Below are 21398 nucleotides of genomic sequence, written 5' to 3'. Positions count from 1 at the left end.
TGTGTTGTGATTCCGGAGTGATGGATTGGACAGTGTGTGTTGTGATTCCGGAGTGATGGATTGGACAGTGTGTGTTGTGATTCCGGAGTGATGGATTGGACAGTGTGTGTTGTGATTCCGGAGTGATGGATTGGACAGTGTGTGTTGTGATTCCGGAGTGATGGATTGGACAGTGTGTGTTGTGATTCCGGAGTGATGGATTAGACAGTGTGTGTTGTGATTCCGGAGTGATGGATTGGACAGTGTGTGTGGTGATCCCGAAGTGATGGATTGGACAGTGTGTGTTGTGATTCCGGAGTGATGGATTGGACAGTGTGTGTTGTGATTCCGGAGTGATGGATTGGACAGTGTGTGTTGTGATTCCGGAGTGATGGATTGGGCAGTGTGTGTTGTGATTCCGGAGTGATGGATTGGACAGTGTGTGTTGTGATCCCGGAGTGATGGATTGGACCGTGTGGTGATTCCGGAGTGATGGATTGGATAGTGTGTGTTGTGATTCCGGAGTGATGGATTGGACAGTGTGTGTGGTGATTCCGGAGTGATGGATTGGACAGTGTGTGTTGTGATTCCGGAGTGATGGATTGGACAGTGTGTGTTGTGATTCCGGAGTGATGGATTGGACAGTGTGGTGATCCCGGAGTGATGGATTGGGCAGTGTGTGTTGTGATTCCGGAGTGATGGATTGGACAGTGTGTGTTGTGATTCCGGAGTGATGGATTGGGCAGTGTGTGTTGTGATTCCGGAGTGATGGATTGGGCAGTGTGTGTTGTGATTCCGGAGTGATGGATTGGACAGTGTGTGTTGTGATTCCGGAGTGATGGATTGGACAGTGTGTGTTGTGATCCCGGAGTGATGGATTGGACAGTGTGTGTTGTGATTCCGGAGTGATGGATTGGGCAGTGTGTGTTGTGATTCCGGAGTGATGGATTGGGCAGTGTGTGTGGTGATCCCGGAGTGATGGATTGGACAGTGTGTGTTGTGATTCCGGAGTGATGGATTGGACAGTGTGTGTGGTGATTCCGGAGTGATGGATTGGACAGTGTTGTGATACCGGAGTGATGGATTGGGCAGTGTGTGTTGTGATTCCGGAGTGATGGATTGGACAGTGTGGTGATCCCGGAGTGATGGATTGGGCAGTGTGTGTTGTGATTCCGGAGTGATGGATTGGGCAGTGTGTGTTGTGATCCCGGAGTGATGGATTGGACAGTGTGTGTTGTGATCCCGGAGTGATGGATTGGACCGTGTGGTGATTCCGGAGTGATGGATTGGACAGTGTGTGTTGTGATTCCGGAGTGATGGATTGGACAGTGTGTGTTGTGATCCCGGAGTGATGGATTGGACAGTGTGTGTTGTGATTCCGGAGTGATGGATTGGACAGTGTGTGTTGTGATTCCGGAGTGATGGATTGGACAGTGTGTGTTGTGATTCCGGAGTGATGGATTGGACAGTGTGTGTTGTGATCCCGGAGTGATGAATTGGACCGTGTGTGTTGTGATTCCGGAGTGATGGATTGGACAGTGTGTGTGGTGATTCCGGAGTGATGGATTGGACAGTGTGTGTTGTGATTCCGGAGTGATGGATTGGACAGTGTGTGTTGTGATTCCGGAGTGATGGATTGGACAGTGTGTGTGGTGATTCCGGAGTGATGGATTGGGCAGTGTGTGTTGTGATTCCGGAGTGACGGATTGGACAGTGTGTGTGGTGATTCCGGAGTGATGGATTGGACAGTGTGTGTGGTGATCCCGGAGTGATGGATTGGACAGTGTGTGTTGTGATTCCGGAGTGATGGATTGGACAGTGTGTGTTGTGATTCCGGAGTGATGGATTGGGCAGTGTGTGTGGTGATTCCGGAGTGATGGATTGGGCAGTGTGTGTTGTGATTCCGGAGTGATGGATTGGATAATGTGTGTTGTGATTCCGGAGTGATGGATTGGACAGTGTGTGTTGTGATTCCGGAGTGATGGATTGGACAGTGTGTGTTGTGATTCCGGAGTGATGGATTGGGCAGTGTGCGTTGTGATCCCGGAGTGATGGATTGGACCGTGTGTGTTGTGATCCCGGAGTGATGGATTGGACAGTGTGTGTTGTGATTCCGGAGTGATGGATTGGACAGTGTGTGTTGTGATTCCGGAGTGATGGATTGGGCAGTGTGTGTGGTGATTCCGGAGTGATGGATTGGACAGTGTGTGTTGTGATTCCGGAGTGATGGATTGGACAGTGTGTGTTGTGATTCCGGAGTGATGGATTGGACAGTGTGTGTTGTGATTCCGGAGTGATGGATTGGATAGTGTGTGTTGTGATTCCGGAGTGATGGATTGGACAGTGTGCGTGGTGATTCCGGAGTGATGGATTGGACAGTGAGGTGATCCCGGAGTGATGGATTGGACAGTGTGTGTGGTGATTCCGGAGTGATGGATTGGGCAGTGTGTGTTGTGATTCCGGAGTGATGGATTGGGCAGTGTGTGTTGTGATCCCGGAGTGATGGATTGGACAGTGTGTGTTGTGATTCCGGAGTGATGGATTGGACAGTGTGTGTTGTGATTCCGGAGTGATGGATTGGATAGTGTGTGTTGTGATTCCGGAGTGATGGATTGGACAGTGTGTGTTGTGATCCCGGAGTGATGGATTGGACAGTGTATGTCGTGATCCCTGAGTGATGGATTGGACAGTGTGGTGATTCCGGAGTGATGGATTGGACAGTGTGTGTTGTGATCCCGGAGTGATGGATTGGGCAGTGCGTGTTGTGATTCCGGAGTGATGGATTGGACAGTGTGTGTTGTGATTCCGGAGTGATGGATTGGACAGTGTGTGTGGTGATTCCGGAGTGATGGATTGGACAGTGTTGTGATACCGGAGTGATGGATTGGGCAGTGTGTGTTGTGATTCCGGAGTGATGGATTGGACAGTGTGGTGATCCCGGAGTGATGGATTGGGCAGTCTGTGTTGTGATTCCGGAGTGATGGATTGGGCAGTGTGTGTTGTGATCCCGGAGTGATGGATTGGACAGTGTGTGTTGTGATCCCGGAGTGATGGATTGGACCGTGTGGTGATTCCGGAGTGATGGATTGGACAGTGTGTGTTGTGATTCCGGAGTGATGGATTGGACAGTGTGTGTTGTGATCCCGGAGTGATGGATTGGACAGTGTGTGTTGTGATTCCGGAGTGATGGATTGGACAGTGTGTGTTGTGATTCCGGAGTGATGGATTGGACAGTGTGTGTTGTGATTCCGGAGTGATGGATTGGGCAGTGTGTGTGGTGATTCCGGAGTGATGGATTGGACAGTGTGTGTTGTGATTCCGGAGTGATGGATTGGACAGTGTGTGTTGTGATTCCGGAGTGATGGATTGGACAGTGTGTGTTGTGATTCCGGAGTGATGGATTGGATAGTGTGTGTTGTGATTCCGGAGTGATGGATTGGACAGTGTGTGTTGTGATTCCGGAGTGATGGATTGGACAGTGTGTGTTGTGATCCCGGAGTGATGAATTGGACCGTGTGTGTTGTGATTCCGGAGTGATGGATTGGACAGTGTGTGTGGTGATTCCGGAGTGATGGATTGGACAGTGTGTGTTGTGATTCCGGAGTGATGGATTGGACAGTGTGTGTTGTGATTCCGGAGTGATGGATTGGACAGTGTGTGTGGTGATCCCGGAGTGATGGATTGGACAGTGTGTGTTGTGATTCCGGAGTGATGGATTGGACAGTGTGTGTTGTGATTCCGGAGTGATGGATTGGGCAGTGTCTGTGGTGATTCCGGAGTGATGGATTGGACAGTGTGTGTGGTGATTCCGGAGTGATGGATTGGGCAGTGTGTGTTGTGATTCCGGAGTGATGGATTGGATAATGTGTGTTGTGATTCCGGAGTGATGGATTGGACAGTGTGTGTTGTGATTCCGGAGTGATGGATTGGACAGTGTGTGTTGTGATTCCGGAGTGATGGATTGGGCAGTGTGCGTTGTGATCCCGGAGTGATGGATTGGACCGTGTGTGTTGTGATCCCGGAGTGATGGATTGGACAGTGTGTGTTGTGATTCCGGAGTGATGGATTGGACAGTGTGTGTTGTGATTCCGGAGTGATGGATTGGGCAGTGTGTGTGGTGATTCCGGAGTGATGGATTGGACAGTGTGTGTTGTGATTCCGGAGTGATGGATTGGACAGTGTGTGTTGTGATTCCGGAGTGATGGATTGGACAGTGTGTGTTGTGATTCCGGAGTGATGGATTGGATAGTGTGTGTTGTGATTCCGGAGTGATGGATTGGACAGTGTGTGTTGTGATTCCGGAGTGATGGATTGGACAGTGTGTGTTGTGATTCCGGAGTGATGGATTGGACAGTGTGTGTTGTGATTCCGGAGTGATGGATTGGACAGTGTGTGTTGTGATTCCGGAGTGATGGATTGGACAGTGTGTGTTGTGATCCCGGAGTGATGGATTGGACAGTGTTGTGATTCCGGAGTGATGGATTGGACAGTGTGTGTTGTGATTCCGGAGTGATGGATTGGACAGTGTGTGTTGTGATTCCGGAGTGATGGATTGGACAGTGTGTGTTGTGATTCCGGAGTGATGGATTGGGCAGTGTGTGTTGTGATTCCGGAGTGATGGATTGGGCAGTGTGTGTTGTGATTCCGGAGTGATGGATTGGATAGTGTGTGTTGTGATTCCGGAATGATGGATTGGACAGTGTGTGTTGTGATTCCGGAGTGATGGATTGGATAGTGTGTGTTGTGATTCCGGAGTGATGGATTGGGCAGTGTGTGTGGTGATTCCGGAGTGATGGATTGGACAGTGTGTGTTGTGATCCCGGAGTGATGGATTGGACAGTGTGTGTTGTGATTCCGGAGTGATGGATTGGACAGTGGGTGTTGTGATCCCGGAGTGATGGATTGGACAGTGTGTGTTGTGATCCCGGAGTGATGGATTGGGCAGTGTGTGTGGTGATCCCGGAGTGATGGATTGGGCAGTGTGTGTTGTGATTCCGGAGTGATGGATTGGACAGTGGGTGTTGTGATCCCGGAGTGATGGATTGGACAGTGTGTGTTGTGATCCCGGAGTGATGGATTGGACAGTGTGTGTTGTGATTCCGGAGTGATGGATTGGACAGTGTGTGTTGTGATTCCGGAGTGATGGATTGGACAGTGTGTGTGGTGATCCCGGAGTGATGGATTGGACAGTGTGTGTTGTGATCCCGGAGTGATGGATTGGACAGTGTGTGTTGTGATTCCGGAGTGATGGATTGGACAGTGTGTGTTGTGATTCCAGGGTGATGGATTGGACAGTGTGTGTTGTGATTCCGGAGTGATGGATTGGACAGTGTGTGTTGTGATTCCGGAGTGATGGATTGGACGGTGTGTGTGTTGGGGATGGGGGGGGGGACCTGTTGTTATTCCGGGGTGACGTATCGATGTGTCGGAGACGGATAAACACGGAGAGGGTCAGCTCCACCTGGTACTCACCAGTTTAATATCCTCTCCACGGCGAAACTTGTCGATTGCCTCCTGCGGGATGGGAGCTGGTCCAGGAAAGGGGTCTTCTCTCTGCGGAGAGGGCAGATCAGAATTGATTGGGATGGATTCCTCCAGGGGTTTTGGAAGTTGAATGACTGCCAGGAAAAGCTGTCCCACACAGCGTGGAATCGGAATGTCACAGTCTTGGAGGACGCAGCCTCACGCTGGCACAGCGGAGCGTGAATCACAGCCGGTGACCCACAATGGCCCGCTATGTACACAGACAAAATAGGAGGAAGTGACCATTCGGCCCCTCGAGTCAGCTCCTATTCCAATCATGGCTCATCTGTCTGTGTTGCATTCCACATTCCCCATCTACCCACCCCCCTCCAATAACCTTGGATTCTCTTGCCCAACTATCACCCAACCCTGAGAAAAATTCTCATCCATCTCCGTCCTAAAATTTTAGAAACCGTGCCCCTGAATTCTGCATTCGCCGACAAGACCCTCCCCACGTCCGCCTTGTGGAGACCATACGGGGTCATCTAAACTTCAAACAACTCACCCCCCCCCTCACTCTTCTAAACTCCGGTGGGAACAAGCCCAGTCTGTCCAACATCTCCAAACTGCACACAGTATTCGGGACGCGGCCTCATCAATGAAATGAAATGAAAATTGCTTGTCACAAGTAGGCTTCAAATGAAGTTACTGTGAAAAGCCCCTAGTCGCCACATTCCGCGCCTGTTCGGGGAGGCTGTTACGGGAATTGAACCGTGCTGCTGGCCTGCCTTGGTCTGCTTTCAAAGCCAGCGATTTAGCCCTGTGCTAAACCAGCCCGTCATGTAGAAGTGTTGCAAACACCAGGTTAAAGTCCAACAGGTTTGTTTCAAACACTGGCTTTCGGAGCGCTGCTCCTTCCTCAGGTGAGTGAAGAGGTGGGACTTTAACCTGGTGTTGTCAGACTTCTTAGTGTGCCCACCCCAGTCCAACGCCGCGTAGCCATCTGGGATGGCCACTTACAACTAGGAACACAGAAACTCACAAAGCCTCGTGGGTAAAACGGACAAGGCAAGACTCAGGGAGGCTCAGAGCCTGAAATGCATATTCGGAAGCCCGAAGTCCAGACGGTATCGAAACTCTGACCAATTAGCATTTTAATGGGGCCGATTAGCATTTGATGGCCCATCTTCACCCAGACAAAGGACTGGTACTCAAGCAACCGGGACAGTCCCAGACATTTCGGCACCACTCCCTGTTCAAGGGAAACGCAAACAACATCAGTGACCGCTTGGGACACGCCCAGCCATCCAGATCCCCGCCCACTTATTGGTTAAGGAATCGAACAGAGTGATCAGGGATCACCCAATTAGTAAGGCCCAAACTGAAGGACCGCCCAAAAGAGCGCGGAAACCCCCAGGTATAAGAAGAATCCGCCATATGTTCGCTCTCTTGGTCCTGGTACCCCGGCAACGACCATCTCCAATCGCAGCAACACCAGAAGCGAGTCCAAGTTCAACGCCCGCTACCAGACGGATGAGCCCAGCTGAGCAGCAGTTACTCCTTCGGACTCGATAGATCCAGAATCGATCAGCGGCCACTGTTTCTCTGACCTAAGCCGGGTGCCCGAAGTTAAGTACAGGTTGTCTTGGTTGATAGGTGTAGTTAACTAGTAGTGTTTATGTTGCATGACTAATTGTAAATAAAGTACTCTTGACCTTGAACTAACTAACTGGTGTTTGGCTCTTTGATCGATAGCCGGTTGAAACTTGTGGTGGTATCATTCGAAATCTGCCGACTCTGAGCATTCGGACATAGAGATCAAAAGGACGGCAAACTCACTGATTGCCCTAATTGGAACAGAGCCACAGAAAGGACAGAGGAAAAGGAAAGCACAACAGCAGGCATCTGCACATCATGTAGAAGTGAATCAGAACATCTTTACTTTTCTGTTCAGATCCTCTCGCAATATAATAAATGATACGGTTCCATTCGCCTTCTGAATTACTTGCTGCACCGGCGTACTAACCTCTTGCGACTTGTGCACTAGACCACCCAGATCCCCCTGCACCCCGGTATTCAGCATTAATGCTGTTGAAAAAACACTTTCCCCAAGTGAACAACTTCACTCCCTACGTGCTCTTCACTACATGCTTTCCTACCTGCGTGTATCACCTGAACATTTTGTTGCCATGTCTCACCCCCCTCCTCACAAGTTTGAGTCTCCAGCACAGACTCCGGTGGGATTGCACTTGCCAGAAAAAGACCCATTGACACACGTTTCCTGCCAGACACCTAATCTCCGATTCCTGCCAATATGTTACTCCCTACACCGTGAGCATTTACTTTGTACTAAAACCTCTGATGTGGCAGCTTATCAAATGCCTCCTGCGGCACATCCGGCGGCTCCTCTTGATCCCCTGTGCACGTTACACCTTCATAGAACTCCAATAAATTGGTTAACCATGATTCCCCTTTCACAAAACCATGGTGACTCTTCCCCATTACCTCGAGTTTCTCCAACTGCCCAGTTACAACCTCCTTAACGATCGACTCGAACACCTTCCCCACATCAGACGGCAAGCTAACTGGCCAATAGTTTCCTGTTTTCTGCCTCGCTCTCTCCCACCTTGAGTAGAGGGGTTATATTTGCTACTTCACAGCATGATTGACCCTTTCAGTACTCGAGCGATTTTTGGAAAATTAACACCAACACCTCTACTACCTTATTAGCCACCTTTGTAAGACCCTCAGATGACGTCCATCAGGACCCAGACATGTGTCAGGCCTCAATGCCATCAGTTTGATCAATACACCGTCCCTTTCTTTTTTTCATTCTTCCAACGGATGTGGGCGTCTCTGGCTATCCCAGCATTTATTGCCCATCCCTAATTGCCCCTTGTCAAGGTGGTGCTGAGCTGTCGTCTTGAAGCCGCTGCAGTCCCTGATGTGTAGGTACACCCACCGTGCTGTTAGGGAGGGATCTCCGGGATTTGGCGACACTGAAGGAACGGCCGATATATTTCCCAGTCGGGATGGGGAGTGACTTGGAGGGGAACCTCCAGGTGGGAGGGGTGATCCCAGGTATCTGCTGCTCTTATCCTTCTAGATGGTGGTGGCCGTGGGTCTGGAAGGTGCTGCCTGAGGAACCTCCTGATTGGAATTTCACCACATTCCCCTCTCCCTGCCACTTCCTGGCTCACATATATTACTAGAATGTTTTCCCATTATTAACGGCGAGGGGAGAAGCAAAATATTTGTTCATTTCACTCACCATTTCCTTATTCTCTGGAGAACCAACATTCACTTCACAACCACTGAATAGAATCCCTACGGTGCACAATGAGGCCCTTCAGCCAATCGAGTCCACACCAACCCTCAAAAAGAACATCCAACCTATGCTCACTCCACCTAACCTGCACATCCCTGGACACTAAGGGACAATTTATCACGGCCAATCCACCTAACCTGTACATCCCTGGACACTAAGGGACAATTTAACACGGCCAATCCACCTAACCTGTACATCCCTGGACACGAAGGGACAATTTATCACGGCCAATCCACCTAACCTGTACATCCCTGGACACTAAGGGACAATTTATCACGGCCAATTCACCTCACCTGTACATCCCTGGACACTAAGGGACAATTTATCACGGCCAATTCACCTCACCTGTACACTAAGGGACAATTTAACACGGCCAATCCACCTAACCTGTACATCCCTGGACACTAAGGGACAATTTATCACGGCCAATCCACCTAACCTGTACATCCCTGGACACTAAGGGACAATTTATCACGGCCAATTCACCTCACCTGTACATCCCTGGACACTAAGGGACAATTTAAGACGGCCAATTCACCTCACCTGTACACTAAGGGACAATACAACACGGCCAATTCACCTAACCTGCACATCCATGGGCACGAATGGACAATTTATCACGGCCAATCCACCTAACCTGCACATCCCTGGACACCAAGGGACAATTTATCACGGCCAATCCACCTAATCTGCACATCCCTGGGCACTAAGGGACAATTTATCACGGCCAATCCACCTAACCTGCACATCCCTGGACACTAAGGGACAATTTATCACGGCCAATCCACCTAACCTGCACATCCCTGGACACTGAGGGACAATTTATCACGGCCAATCCACCTAACCTGCACATCCCTGGACACTAAGGGACAATTTAACACGGCCAATCCACCTAACCTGTACATCCCTGGACACTAAGGGACAATTTATCACGGCCAATTCACCTAATCTGTACATCTCTGGACACTAAGGGACAATTTAACATGGTCAATCCACCTAACCTGTACATCCCTGGACACTAAGGGACAATTTATCACGGCCAATTCACCTCACCTGTACATCCCTGGACACTAAGGGACAATTTATCACGGCCAATTCACCTCACCTGTACACTAAGGGACAATATAACACGGCCAATTCACCTAACCTGCACATCCATGGGCACTAATGGACAATTTAACATGGTCAATCCACCTAACCTGCACATCCCTGGACACTAAGGGACAATTTATCACGGCCAATCCACCTAACCTGTACATCCCTGGACACTATGGGACAATTTATAACGGCCAATTCACCTCACCTGTACATCCCTGGACACTAAGGGACAATTTATCACGGCCAATTCACCTCACCTGTACACTAAGGGACAATTTAACACGGCCAATCCACCTAACCTGTACATCCCTGGACACTAAGGGACAATTTATCACGGCCAATCCACCTAACCTGTACATCCCTGGACACTAAGGGACAATTTATCACGGCCAATTCACCTCACCTGTACATCCCTGGACACTAAGGGACAATACAACACGGCCAATTCACCTAACCTGCACATCCATGGGCACGAATGGACAATTTATCACGGCCAATCCACCTAACCTGCACATCCCTGGACACCAAGGGACAATTTATCACGGCCAATCCACCTAACCTGTACATCCCTGGACACTAAGGGGCAATTTAACACGGTCAATCCACCTAACCTGTACATCCCTGGACACTAAGGGACAATTTATCACGGCCAATCCACCTAACCTGCACATCCCTGGACACTAAGGGACAATATATCACAGTCAATCCACCTCACCTGTACATCCCTGGACACTAAGGGACAATTTATCATGGCCATCCCACCTAATCTGCACATCCCTGGACACTAAGGGACAATTTAACACGGTCAATCCACCTAATCTGTACATCCCTGGACACTAAGGGACAATTTATCACGGCCAATCCACCTAACCTGCACATCCCTGGACACCAAGGGACAATTTATCACGGCCAATCCACCTAACCTGTACATCCCTGGACACTAAGGGACAATTTATCATGGCCAATCCACCTAACCTGTACATCCCTGGACACTAAGAGACAATTTATCACGGCCAATCCACCTAACCTGTACATCCCCGGACACTAAGGGACAATTTATCACGGCCAATCCACCTAACCTGCATATCCCTGGACACTAAGGGACAATTTATCACGGCCAATCCACCTAACCTGCACATCCCTGGACACTAAGGGACAATATATCACAGTCAATCCACCTCACCTGTACATCCCTGGACACTAAGGGACAATTTATCATGGCCATCCCACCTAATCTGCACATCCCTGGGCACTAAGGGACAATTTAACACGGTCAATCCACCTAACCTGTACATCCCTGGACACTAAGGGACAATTTATCACGGCCAATCCACCTAACCTGCACATCCCTGGACACCAAGGGACAATTTATCACGGCCAATCCACCTAACCTGTACATCCCTGGACACTAAGGGACAATTTATCATGGCCAATCCACCTATCCTGTACATCCCTGGACACTAAGGGACAATTTATCATGGCCAATCCACCTAACCTGTACATCCCTGGACACTAAGAGACAATTTATCACGGCCAATCCACCTAACCTGTACATCCCTGGACACTAAGGGACAATTTATCACGGCCAATCCACCTAACCTGTACACCCCTGGACACTAAGGGACAATTTATCACGGCCAATCCACCTAACCTGCATATCCCTGGACACTAAGGGACAATTTATCACAGCCAATCCACCTAACCTGCATATCCCTGGACACTAAGGGACAATTTATCACGGCCACTCCACCTAACCTGCACATCCCTGGACACTAAGGGACAAATTAACACGGCCACTCCACCTAACCTGCACATCCCTGGACACTAAGGGGCAATTTAACATGGTCAATCCAATTCATGGACTGAATCATCCTCGAGTGATCACGTTGGATCTAGACTGGATCCCGATCCCCGAGTGATCACACTGGATCGGGACTGGGCCCCAATCATCGAGTGATCACACTGGATCTGGACTTGATCCCAATCCTCGTGAGATCACACGGGAACTGGACTGGATCCAGTCCCTCGCGGGATCGCACTGGATCTGGACTGGATCCCGATCCTCATGAGATCACACTGGATGTGGACTGGATCCCGATATTTGATTGATCATACTGGATCTGGACTAGATCCTGATCCCAGAATGATCACACTGGATCTGGACTGGATCCCGATCCCCAAGTGATCATACTGCACCTGGACTGGATCCAGATCCTCGAGTGATCACACTAGATGTGGACTGGATCCCGATCGTCAAGTGATCACACAGGATCTGGACTGGATACCGATCCTCGTTATCCTCGAGTGATCACACTGGATTGGACTGGATCCCGATCCTCGAGTGATCACACTGGATCGGACTGGATCCCGATCCTTGAGTGATCACACTGGATCGGACTGGAACCCGATCCTCGAGTGATCACACTGGATCGGACTGGATCCTGATCCTCGAGTGATCACACTGGATATGGACTGGATCCCAATCCCCGAGTGATCACACTGGATCTGGACTGGACCCCAAACCTCGTGGGATAACTGGATGTGGACTGGATCCGGGTATGTGAGTGTTCACACTGAATCTGGACTAGATCCTGATCCCAGAATGATCACACTGGATCTGGACTGGACCCTGATTCCCGAATGATCACACTAGGTCTGGACTGGATTCCGATCCCTGAGTGATCACACTGCACCGGGACTGGATCCCAATCCTCGCGGGATCACACTACACCGGGACTGGATGCTGATCCCTGCGAGATCACACTGGATATAGACTGGATCCCGATCTTCTAGTGATCACACTGGGTCTGGACTGGATCCCGGCCATTGAGTGATCACACTGGATCTGGTCTGGATCCAGTCCCTCGCGGGATCACACTGGATCTGGACTGGATCCCAATCCTCATGAGATCACACTGGATCTGAACTGGATCCCGATTCCAGAGTTATCACACTGGAACTGGACTGGATCCCGATATTTGATTGATCATACTGGATCTGGACTAGATCCTGATCCCAGAATGATCACACTGGATCTGGACTGGATCCCGATCCCCGAGTGATCATACTGCACCTGGACTGGATCCAGATCCTCGAGTGATCACACTAGATGTGGACTGGATCCCGATCGTCAAGTGATCACACGGGATCTGGACTGGATACCGATCCTCGAGTGATCACACTGGATCGGACTGGATCCCGATCCTCGAGTGATCACACTGGATCGGACTGGATCCTGATCCTCGAGTGATCACACTGGGTCGGACTGGATCACGGTCCTCGAGTGATCACACTGGATCGGACTGGATCCCGATCCTCGAGTGATCACACTGGATCGGACTGGATCCTGATCCTCGAGTGATCACACTGGATCAGGACTGGATCCTGATCCCAGAGTGATCACACTGGATCTGGACTGGATTCCGATCCCAGAGTGATCACACTGGGTTGGACTGGATCCCGATCCCAGGGTGATCACACTGGATCTGGACTGGGCCCTTATCCCTGAGGGATCACACTGGATCTGACCTCTTGCCTGATCCCCGAGTGATCACACTGGATCTGAACTGGATCCTGATCCTCGAGTGATCACTCTGGATCTGAACTGGATCCTGATCCCCGAGTGATCACACTGGATCTGAACTGGATCCTGATCCCCGAGTGATCACACTGGATCTGAACTGGATCCTGATCCCCGAGTGATCACACTGGATCTGAACTGGATCCTGATCCCCGAGTGATCACACTGGATCTGAACAGGATCCTGATCCCCGAGTGATCACACTGGATCTGAACAGGATCCTGATCCCCGAGTGATCACACTGGATCTGAACTGGATCATGATCCCCGAGTGATCACACTGAATCGGAACTGGATCCTGATCCCCGAGTGATCACACTGGATCTGAACAGGATCCTGATCCCCAAGTGATCACACTGGATCTGAACTGGATCCTGATCCCCGGGTCATCACACTGGATCTGAACAGGATCCTGATCCCCGAGTGATCACACTGGATCTGAACAGGATCCTGATCCCCAAGTGATCACACTGGATCTGAACAGGATCCTGATCCCAGAGTGATCACATTGGATCTGAACTGGATCCTGATCCCCGAGAGATCACACTGGATCTGAACTGGATCCTGATCCCCGAGTGATTACACTGGATCTGAACTGGATCCTGATCCCCAAGTGATCACACTCGATCTGGACTAGATCCCAATCCTCACGTTATCACGCAGGATCTGGAATGGATCACACGTATTCTCACGTGATCACATTGGATCTGGACTGGATCACGTCTGCCTTCACGTGATCACACTGGATCTGGAATGGATCACACGTATCCTCACGTGGTCACATTGGATCTGGACTGGATCACGTCTGCCTTCACGTGATCACACTGGATCTGGAATGGATCACACTTATCCTCACATGATCACACTGGATCTGGACTGGATCACGCCTGCCTTCACTTGATCAAACTGGAACTGGACTGGATCCCACCTATCCTCACGTGATCACACTGGATCTGGACTGGATCACAGCTACGTCATGTGATCACACTGGATCGTGCCTACAAACTCCGACATGAGCTGTGCAATCTCACCCCCGAAAACATTCTCTTCTTCCAAGTTGTCGCTGTCTGCTGCCTCTGCAGCCTGGCTCCTGGAGGATTGCTGACAGATGTTTTCTTCTCCGCTGGATGCTCCGGGACCCTCTGTCGCTTCTTGGCTGTTCCCACATCTGCCTTCTTCATGTGATCAGCCTCCCAGTAGCACTTTCTCTTCTGATGCAAAGAGATGGAGAGAGTGTGACAGTGAGATAGAGATGGGATGGGTAGGATGGCAGTGTGGGAAACTGAACATCACATGGAATAGGTCTCTCTCTATCCCAGTCTCTCACACTCTCTCTATCCCAGTCTCTCTCTCTATCCCAGTCTCTCTCTCTCTCTATCCCAGTCTCTCTCTCTCTCTATCCCAGTCTCTCTCTCTCTCTATCCCAGTCTCTCTCTCTCTCTATCCCAGTCTCTCTCTCTCTCTATCCCAGTCTCTCTCTCTCTCTATCCCAGTCTCTCTCTCTCTCTATCCCAGTCTCTCTCTCTCTCTATCCCAGTCTCTCTCTCTCTCTATCCCAGTCTCTCTCTCTCTCTATCCCAGTCTCTCTCTCTCTCTATCCCAGTCTCTCTCTCTCTCTATCCCAGTCTCTCTCTCTCTCTATCCCAGTCTCTCTCTCTCTATCCCAGTCTCTCTCTCTCTATCCAGTCTCTCTCTCTCTCTATCCCAGTCTCTCACTCTCTCTATCCCAGTCTCTCTCTCTATCTATCCCAGTCTCTCTCTCTATCTATCCCAGTCTCTCTCTCTATCCCAGTCTCTCTCTATCCCAGTCTCTCTCTCTATCTCAGTCTCCCTCTCTCTCTATCCCAGTCTCTCTCTCTCTCTATCCCAGTCTCTCTCTCTCTCTATCCCAGTCTCTCACTCTCTCTATCCCAGTCTCTCTCTCTCTCTATCCCAGTCTCTCTCTCTCTCTATCCCAGTCTCTCTCTCTATCTATCCCAGTCTCTCTCTCTATCTATCCCAGTCTCTCTCTCTCTCTCTCTCTCTCTCTCTATCCCAGTCTCTCTCTCTCTATCCCAGTCTCTCTCTCTCTATCCCAGTCTCTCTCTCTCTATCCCAGTCTCTCTCTCTCTATCCCAGTCTCTCTCTATCCCAGTCTCTCTCTCTATCCCAGTCTCCCTCTCTCTCTATCCCAGTCTCTCTCTCTCTCTATCCCAGTCTCTCTCTCTCTCTATCCCAGTCTCTCTCTCTCTCTATCCCAGTCTCTCTCTCTCTCTATCCCAGTCTCTCTCTCTCTCTGTCCCAGTCTCTCTCTCTCTCTGTCCCAGTCTCTCTCTCTCTCTATCCCAGTCTCTCTCTCTCTCTCTATCCCAGTCTCTCTCTCTCTCTATCCCAGTCTCTCTCTCTCTCTATCCCAGTCTCTCACACTCTCTCTATCCCAGTCTCTCTCTCTCTCTATCCCAGTCTCTCTCTCTCTATCCCAGTCTCTCTCTCTCTATCCCAGTCTCTCTCTCTCTATCCCAGTCTCTCACTCTCTCTATCCCAGTCTCTCTCTCTCTCTATCCCAGTCTCTCTCTCTATCTATCCCAGTCTCTCTCTCTCTCTCTCTCTCTCTCTCTCTATCCCAGTCTCTCTCTCTCTATCCCAGTCTCTCTCTCTCTATCCCAGTCTCTCTCTATCCCAGTCTCTCTCTATCCCAGTCTCTCTCTCTATCTCAGTCTCCCTCTCTCTCTATCCCAGTCTCTCTCTCTCTCTATCCCAGTCTCTCTCTCTCTCTATCCCAGTCTCTCTCTCTCTCTATCCCAGTCTCTCTCTCTCTCTATCCCAGTCTCTCTCTCTCTCTATCCCAGTCTCTCTCTCTCTCTATCCCAGTCTCTCTCTCTCTCTATCCCAGTCTCTCTCTCTCTCTATCCCAGTCTCTCTCTCTCTCTATCCCAGTCTCTCTCTCTCTATCCCAGTCTCTCTCTCTCTATCCCAGTCTCTCACACTCTCTCTATCCCAGTCTCTCTCTCTCTCTCTCTCTATCCCAGTCTCTCTCTCTCTCTCTCTATCCCAGTCTCTCTCTCTCTATCCCAGTCTCTCTCTCTCTATCCCAGTCTCTCTCTCTCTATCCCAGTCACTCTCTCTCTATCCCAGTCTCTCTCTCTCTATCCCAGTCTCTCTCTCTCTATCCCAGTCTCTCTCTCTCTCTCTCTATCCCAGTCTCTCTCTCTCTCTATCCCAGTCTCTCTCTCGCTCTCTATCCCAGTCTCTCACACACTCTCTATCCCAGTCTCTCTCTCTCTATCCCAGTCTCTCTCTCTCTATCCCAGTCTCTCTCTCTCTATCCCAGTCTCTCTCTCTCTATCCCAGTCTCTCTCTCTCTATCCCAGTCTCTCTCTCTCTATCCCAGTCTCTCTCTCTCTCTCTCTATCCCAGTCTCTCTCTCTCTCTCTCTATCCCAGTCTCTCTCTCTCTCTCTATCCCAGTCTCTCTCTCTCTATCCCAGTCTCTCTCGCTCTATCCCAGTCTCTCTCGCTCTATCCCAGTCTCTCTCTCTCTATCCCATTCTCTCTCTCTATATCCCAGTCTCTCTCACACTCTCTATCCCAGTCTCTCTCTCTCTATCCCAGTCTCTCTCTCTCTCTCTCTATCCCAGTCTCTCTCTCTCTCTCTCTATCCCAGTCTCTCTCTCTCTCTATCCCAGTCTCTCTCTCTCTATCCCAGTCTCTCTTCTCTATCCCAGTCTCTCTCTCTCTATCCCAGTCTCTCTCTCTCTATCCCAGTCTCTCTCTATCCCAGTCTCTCTCTCTCTATCCCAGTCTCTCACACTCTCTCTATCCCAGTCTCTCTCTCTATCCCAGTCTCTCTCTCTATCCCAGTCTCTCTCTCTCTCTCTCTATCCCAGTCTCTCTCTCTCTATCCCAGTCTCTCTCTCTCTATCCCAGTCTCTCTCTATCCCAGTCTCTCTCTCTCTCTATCCCAGTCTCTCTCTCTCTATCCCAGTCTCTCTCTCTCTATCCCAGTCTCTCTCTCTCTATCCCAGTCTCTCTCTCTCTCTATCCCAGTCTCTCTCTCTCTCTATCCCAGTCTCTCTCTCTCTCTATCCCAGTCTCTCTCTCTCTCTATCCCAGTCTCTCTCTCTCTCTCTATCCCAGTCTCTCTCTCTCTCTCTATCCCAGTCTCTCTCTCTCTCTCTATCCCAGTCTCTCTCTCTCTCTCTATCCCAGTCTCTCTCTCTATCCCAGTCTCTCTCTCTCTATCCCAGTCTCTCTCTCTCTATCCCAGTCTCTCTCTCTCTATCCCAGTCTCTCTCTCTCTATCCCAGTCTCTCTCTCTCTATCCAAGTCTCTCTCTCTCTATCCAAGTCTCTCTCTCTCTCTCTATCCCAGTCTCTCTCTCTCTCTATCCCAGTCTCTCACACTCTCTCTATCCCAGTCTCTCTCTCTCTCTCTATCCCAGTCTCTCTCTCTCTCTCTATCCCAGTCTCTCTCTCTCTCTCTATCCCAGTCTCTCTCTCTCTCTCTATCCCAGTCTCTCTCTCTCTCTCTATCCCAGTCTCTCTCTCTCTCTCTATCCCAGTCTCTCTCTCTATCCCAGTCTCTCTCTCTCTCTCTCTCTATCCCAGTCTCTCTCTCTCTATCCCAGTCTCTCTCTCTCTATCCCAGTCTCTCTCTCTCTATCCCAGTCTCTCTCTCTCTATCCCAGTCTCTCTCTCTATCCCAGTCTCTCACACTCTATCCCAGTCTCTCTCTCTCTCTCTATCCCAGTCTCTCACACTCTATCCCAGTCTCTCTCTCTCTATCCCAGTCTCTCTCTCTCTATCCCAGTCTCTCTCTCTCTCTATCCCAGTCTCTCTCTCTCTCTCTATCCCAGTCTCTCTCTCTCTCTATCCCAGTCTCTCTCTCTCTCTATCCCAGTCTCTCTCTCTCTCTATCCCAGTCTCTCTCTCTCTCTATCCCAGTTTCTCTCTCTCTCTCTATCCCAGTCTCTCTCTCTCTCTATCCCAGTCTCTCTCTCTCTCTATCCCAGTCTCTCTCTCTCTCTATCCCAGTCTCTCTCTCTATCCCAGTCTCTCTCTCTATCCCAGTCTCTCTCTCTATCCCAGTCTCTCTCTCTCTCTCTATCCCAGTCTCTCTCTCTCTCTCTATCCCAGTCTCTCTCTCTCTCTCTATCCAGTCTCTCTCTCTCTCTCTATCCCAGTCTCTCTCTCTCTCTATCCCAATCTCTCTCTCTCTCTAGCCCAGTCTCTCTCTCTCTCTATCCCAGTCTCTCTCTCTCTATCCCAGTCTCTCTCTCTCTATCCCAGTCTCTCTCTCTATCCCAGTCTCTCTCTCTATCCCAGTCTCTCTCTCTCTCTCTATTCCAGTCTCTCTCTCTCTCTCTCTATTCCAGTCTCTCTCTCTCTCTATCCCAGTCTCTCACACTCTATCCCAGTCTCTCTCTCTCTCTATCCCAGTCTCTCTCTCTCTCTCTATCCCAGTCTCTCTCTCTCTCTATCCCAGTCTCTCTCTCTCTATCCCAGTCTCTCTCTCTCTATCCCAGTCTCTCTCTCTCTCTCTCTCTCTATCCCAGTCTCTCTCTCTCTCTCTCTCTCTCTATCCCAGTCTCTCTCTCTCTCTCTCTCTCTATCCCAGTCTCTCTCTCTCTCTATCCAGTCTCTCTCTCTCTCTATCCCAGTCTCTCTCTCTCTCTATCCCAGTCTCTCTCTCTCTCTATCCCAGTCTCTCTCTCTCTCTATCCCAGTCTCTCTCTCTCTCTATCCCAGTCTCTCTCTCTCTCTCTATCCCAGTCTCTCTCTCTCTATCCCAGTCTCTCTCTCTCTCTCTATCCCAGTCTCTCTCTCTCTCTATCCCAGTCTCTCTCTCTCTCTCTATCCCAGTCTCTCTCTCTCTCTATCCCAGTCTCTCTCTCTCTCTATCCCAGTCTCTCTCTCTCTCTATCCCAGTCTCTCTCTCTCTCTATCCCAGTCTCTCTCTCTCTCTATCCCAGTCTCTCTCTCTCTCTATCCCAGTCTCTCTCTCTCTCTCTATCCCAGTCTCTCTCTCTCTCTCTCTATCCCAGTCTCTCTCTCTCTCTATCCCAGTCTCTCTCTCTCTCTATCCCAGTCTCTCTCTCTCTCTATCCCAGTCTCTCTCTCTCTCTCTAACCCAGTCTCTCTCTCTATCCCAGTCTCTCTCTCTCTCTATCCCAGTCTCTCTCTCTCTCTCTCTATCCCAGTCTCTCTCTCTCTATCCCAGTCTCTCTCTCTCTCTCTCTATCCCAGTCTCTCTCTCTCTCTATCCCAGTCTCTCTCTCGCTCTCTATCCAGTCTCTCTCTCTCTATCCCAGTCTCTCTCTCTCTATCCCAGTCTCTCTCTCTCTATCCCAGTCTCTCTCTCTCTATCCCAGTCTCTCTCTCTCTATCCCAGTCTCTCTCTCTCTATCCCAGTCTCTCTCTCTCTATCCCAGTCTCTCTCTCTCTCTATCCCAGTCTCTCTCTCTCTCTCTCTCTATCCCAGTCTCTCTCTCTCTCTCTCTATCCCAGTCTCTCTCTCTCTCTCTCTATCCCAGTCTCTCTCTCTCTATCCCAGTCTCTCTCGCTCTATCCCAGTCTCTCTCGCTCTATCCCAGTCTCTCTCTCTCTATCCCATTCTCTCTCTCTATATCCCAGTCTCTCTCACACTCTCTATCCCAGTCTCTCTCTCTCTATCCCAGTCTCTCTCTCTCTCTCTCTATCCCAGTCTCTCTCTCTCTCTCTCTATCCCAGTCTCTCTCTCTCTCTATCCCAGTCCTCTCTCTCTCTATCCCAGTCTCTCTTCTCTATCCCAGTCTCTCTCTCTCTATCCCAGTCTCTCTCTCTCTATCCCAGTCTCTCTCTATCCCAGTCTCTCTCTCTCTATCCCAGTCTCTCACACTCTCTCTATCCCAGTCTCTCTCTCTATCCCAGTCTCTCTCTCTATCCCAGTCTCTCTCTCTCTCTCTCTATCCCAGTCTCTCTCTCTCTATCCCAGTCTCTCTCTCTCTATCCCAGTCTCTCTCTATCCCAGTCTCTCTCTCTCTCTATCCCAGTCTCTCTCTCTCTATCCCAGTCTCTCTCTCTCTATCCCAGTCTCTCTCTCTCTATCCCAGTCTCTCTCTCTCTATCCCAGTCTCTCTCTCTCTCTATCCCAGTCTCTCTCTCTCTCTATCCCAGTCTCTCTCTCTCTCTTATCCCAGTCTCTCTCTCTCTCTATCCCAGTCTCTCTCTCTCTCTCTATCCCAGTCTCTCTCTCTCTCTCTATCCCAGTCTCTCTCTCTCTCTCTATCCCAGTCTCTCTCTCTCTCTCTATCCCAGTCTCTCTCTCTATCCCAGTCTCTCTCTCTCTATCCCAGTCTCTCTCTCTCTATCCAGTCTCTCTCTCTCTATCCCAGTCTCTCTCTCTCTATCCCAGTCTCTCTCTCTCTATCCCAGTCTCTCTCTCTCTATCCAAGTCTCTCTCTCTCTATCCAAGTCTCTCTCTCTCTCTCTATCCCAGTCTCTCTCTCTCTATCCCAGTCTCTCACACTCTCTCTATCCCAGTCTCTCTCTCTCTCTCTATCCCAGTCTCTCTCTCTCTCTCTATCCCAGTCTCTCTCTCTCTCTCTATCCCAGTCTCTCTCTCTCTCTCTATCCCAGTCTCTCTCTCTCTCTCTATCCCAGTCTCTCTCTCTCTCTCTATCCCAGTCTCTCTCTCTATCCCAGTCTCTCTCTCTCTCTCTCTCTATCCCAGTCTCTCTCTCTCTATCCCAGTCTCTCTCTCTCTATCCCAGTCCTCTCTCTCTCTATCCCAGTCTCTCTCTCTCTATCCCAGTCTCTCTCTCTCTATCCCAGTCCTCTCTCTCTATCCCAGTCTCTCACACTCTATCCCAGTCTCTCTCTCTCTCTCTATCCCAGTCTCTCACACTCTATCCCAGTCTCTCTCTCTCTATCCCAGTCTCTCTCTCTCTATCCCAGTCTCTCTCTCTCTCTATCCCAGTCTCTCTCTCTCTCTCT

General features: G+C 50.1%; 2 protein-coding genes across 2 annotated transcripts in view; both read right to left on the bottom strand.

Moving 5' to 3' along the window:
• LOC140389193 (WD repeat-containing protein 46-like) overlaps positions 1-14691 on the bottom strand; it is a 38244-nt gene extending 23553 nt beyond the window's left edge. The window contains exons 1-2 of the mRNA XM_072473356.1: positions 14479-14691; positions 5452-5532 (exon numbers count right to left, since the gene is read on the bottom strand). Coding sequence (XP_072329457.1) covers positions 5452-5532; positions 14479-14628 — 231 coding nt within the window. The 5' untranslated portion in view covers positions 14629-14691. The remainder of the gene's footprint in view (positions 1-5451; positions 5533-14478) is intronic.
• Positions 1-21398, bottom strand: part of LOC140390600 (beta-1,3-galactosyltransferase 9-like) — a 484726-nt gene that overhangs the window by 229749 nt on the left and 233579 nt on the right. The window lies entirely within an intron of this gene.

Source organism: Scyliorhinus torazame, chromosome 14, assembly GCF_047496885.1.
Source record: "Scyliorhinus torazame isolate Kashiwa2021f chromosome 14, sScyTor2.1, whole genome shotgun sequence".
Classification (NCBI taxonomy): Eukaryota; Metazoa; Chordata; class Chondrichthyes; order Carcharhiniformes; family Scyliorhinidae; genus Scyliorhinus; species Scyliorhinus torazame.
Note: the sequence above shows the minus strand (reverse complement) of the source record. Positions and strands in the feature narration are given on the sequence as shown.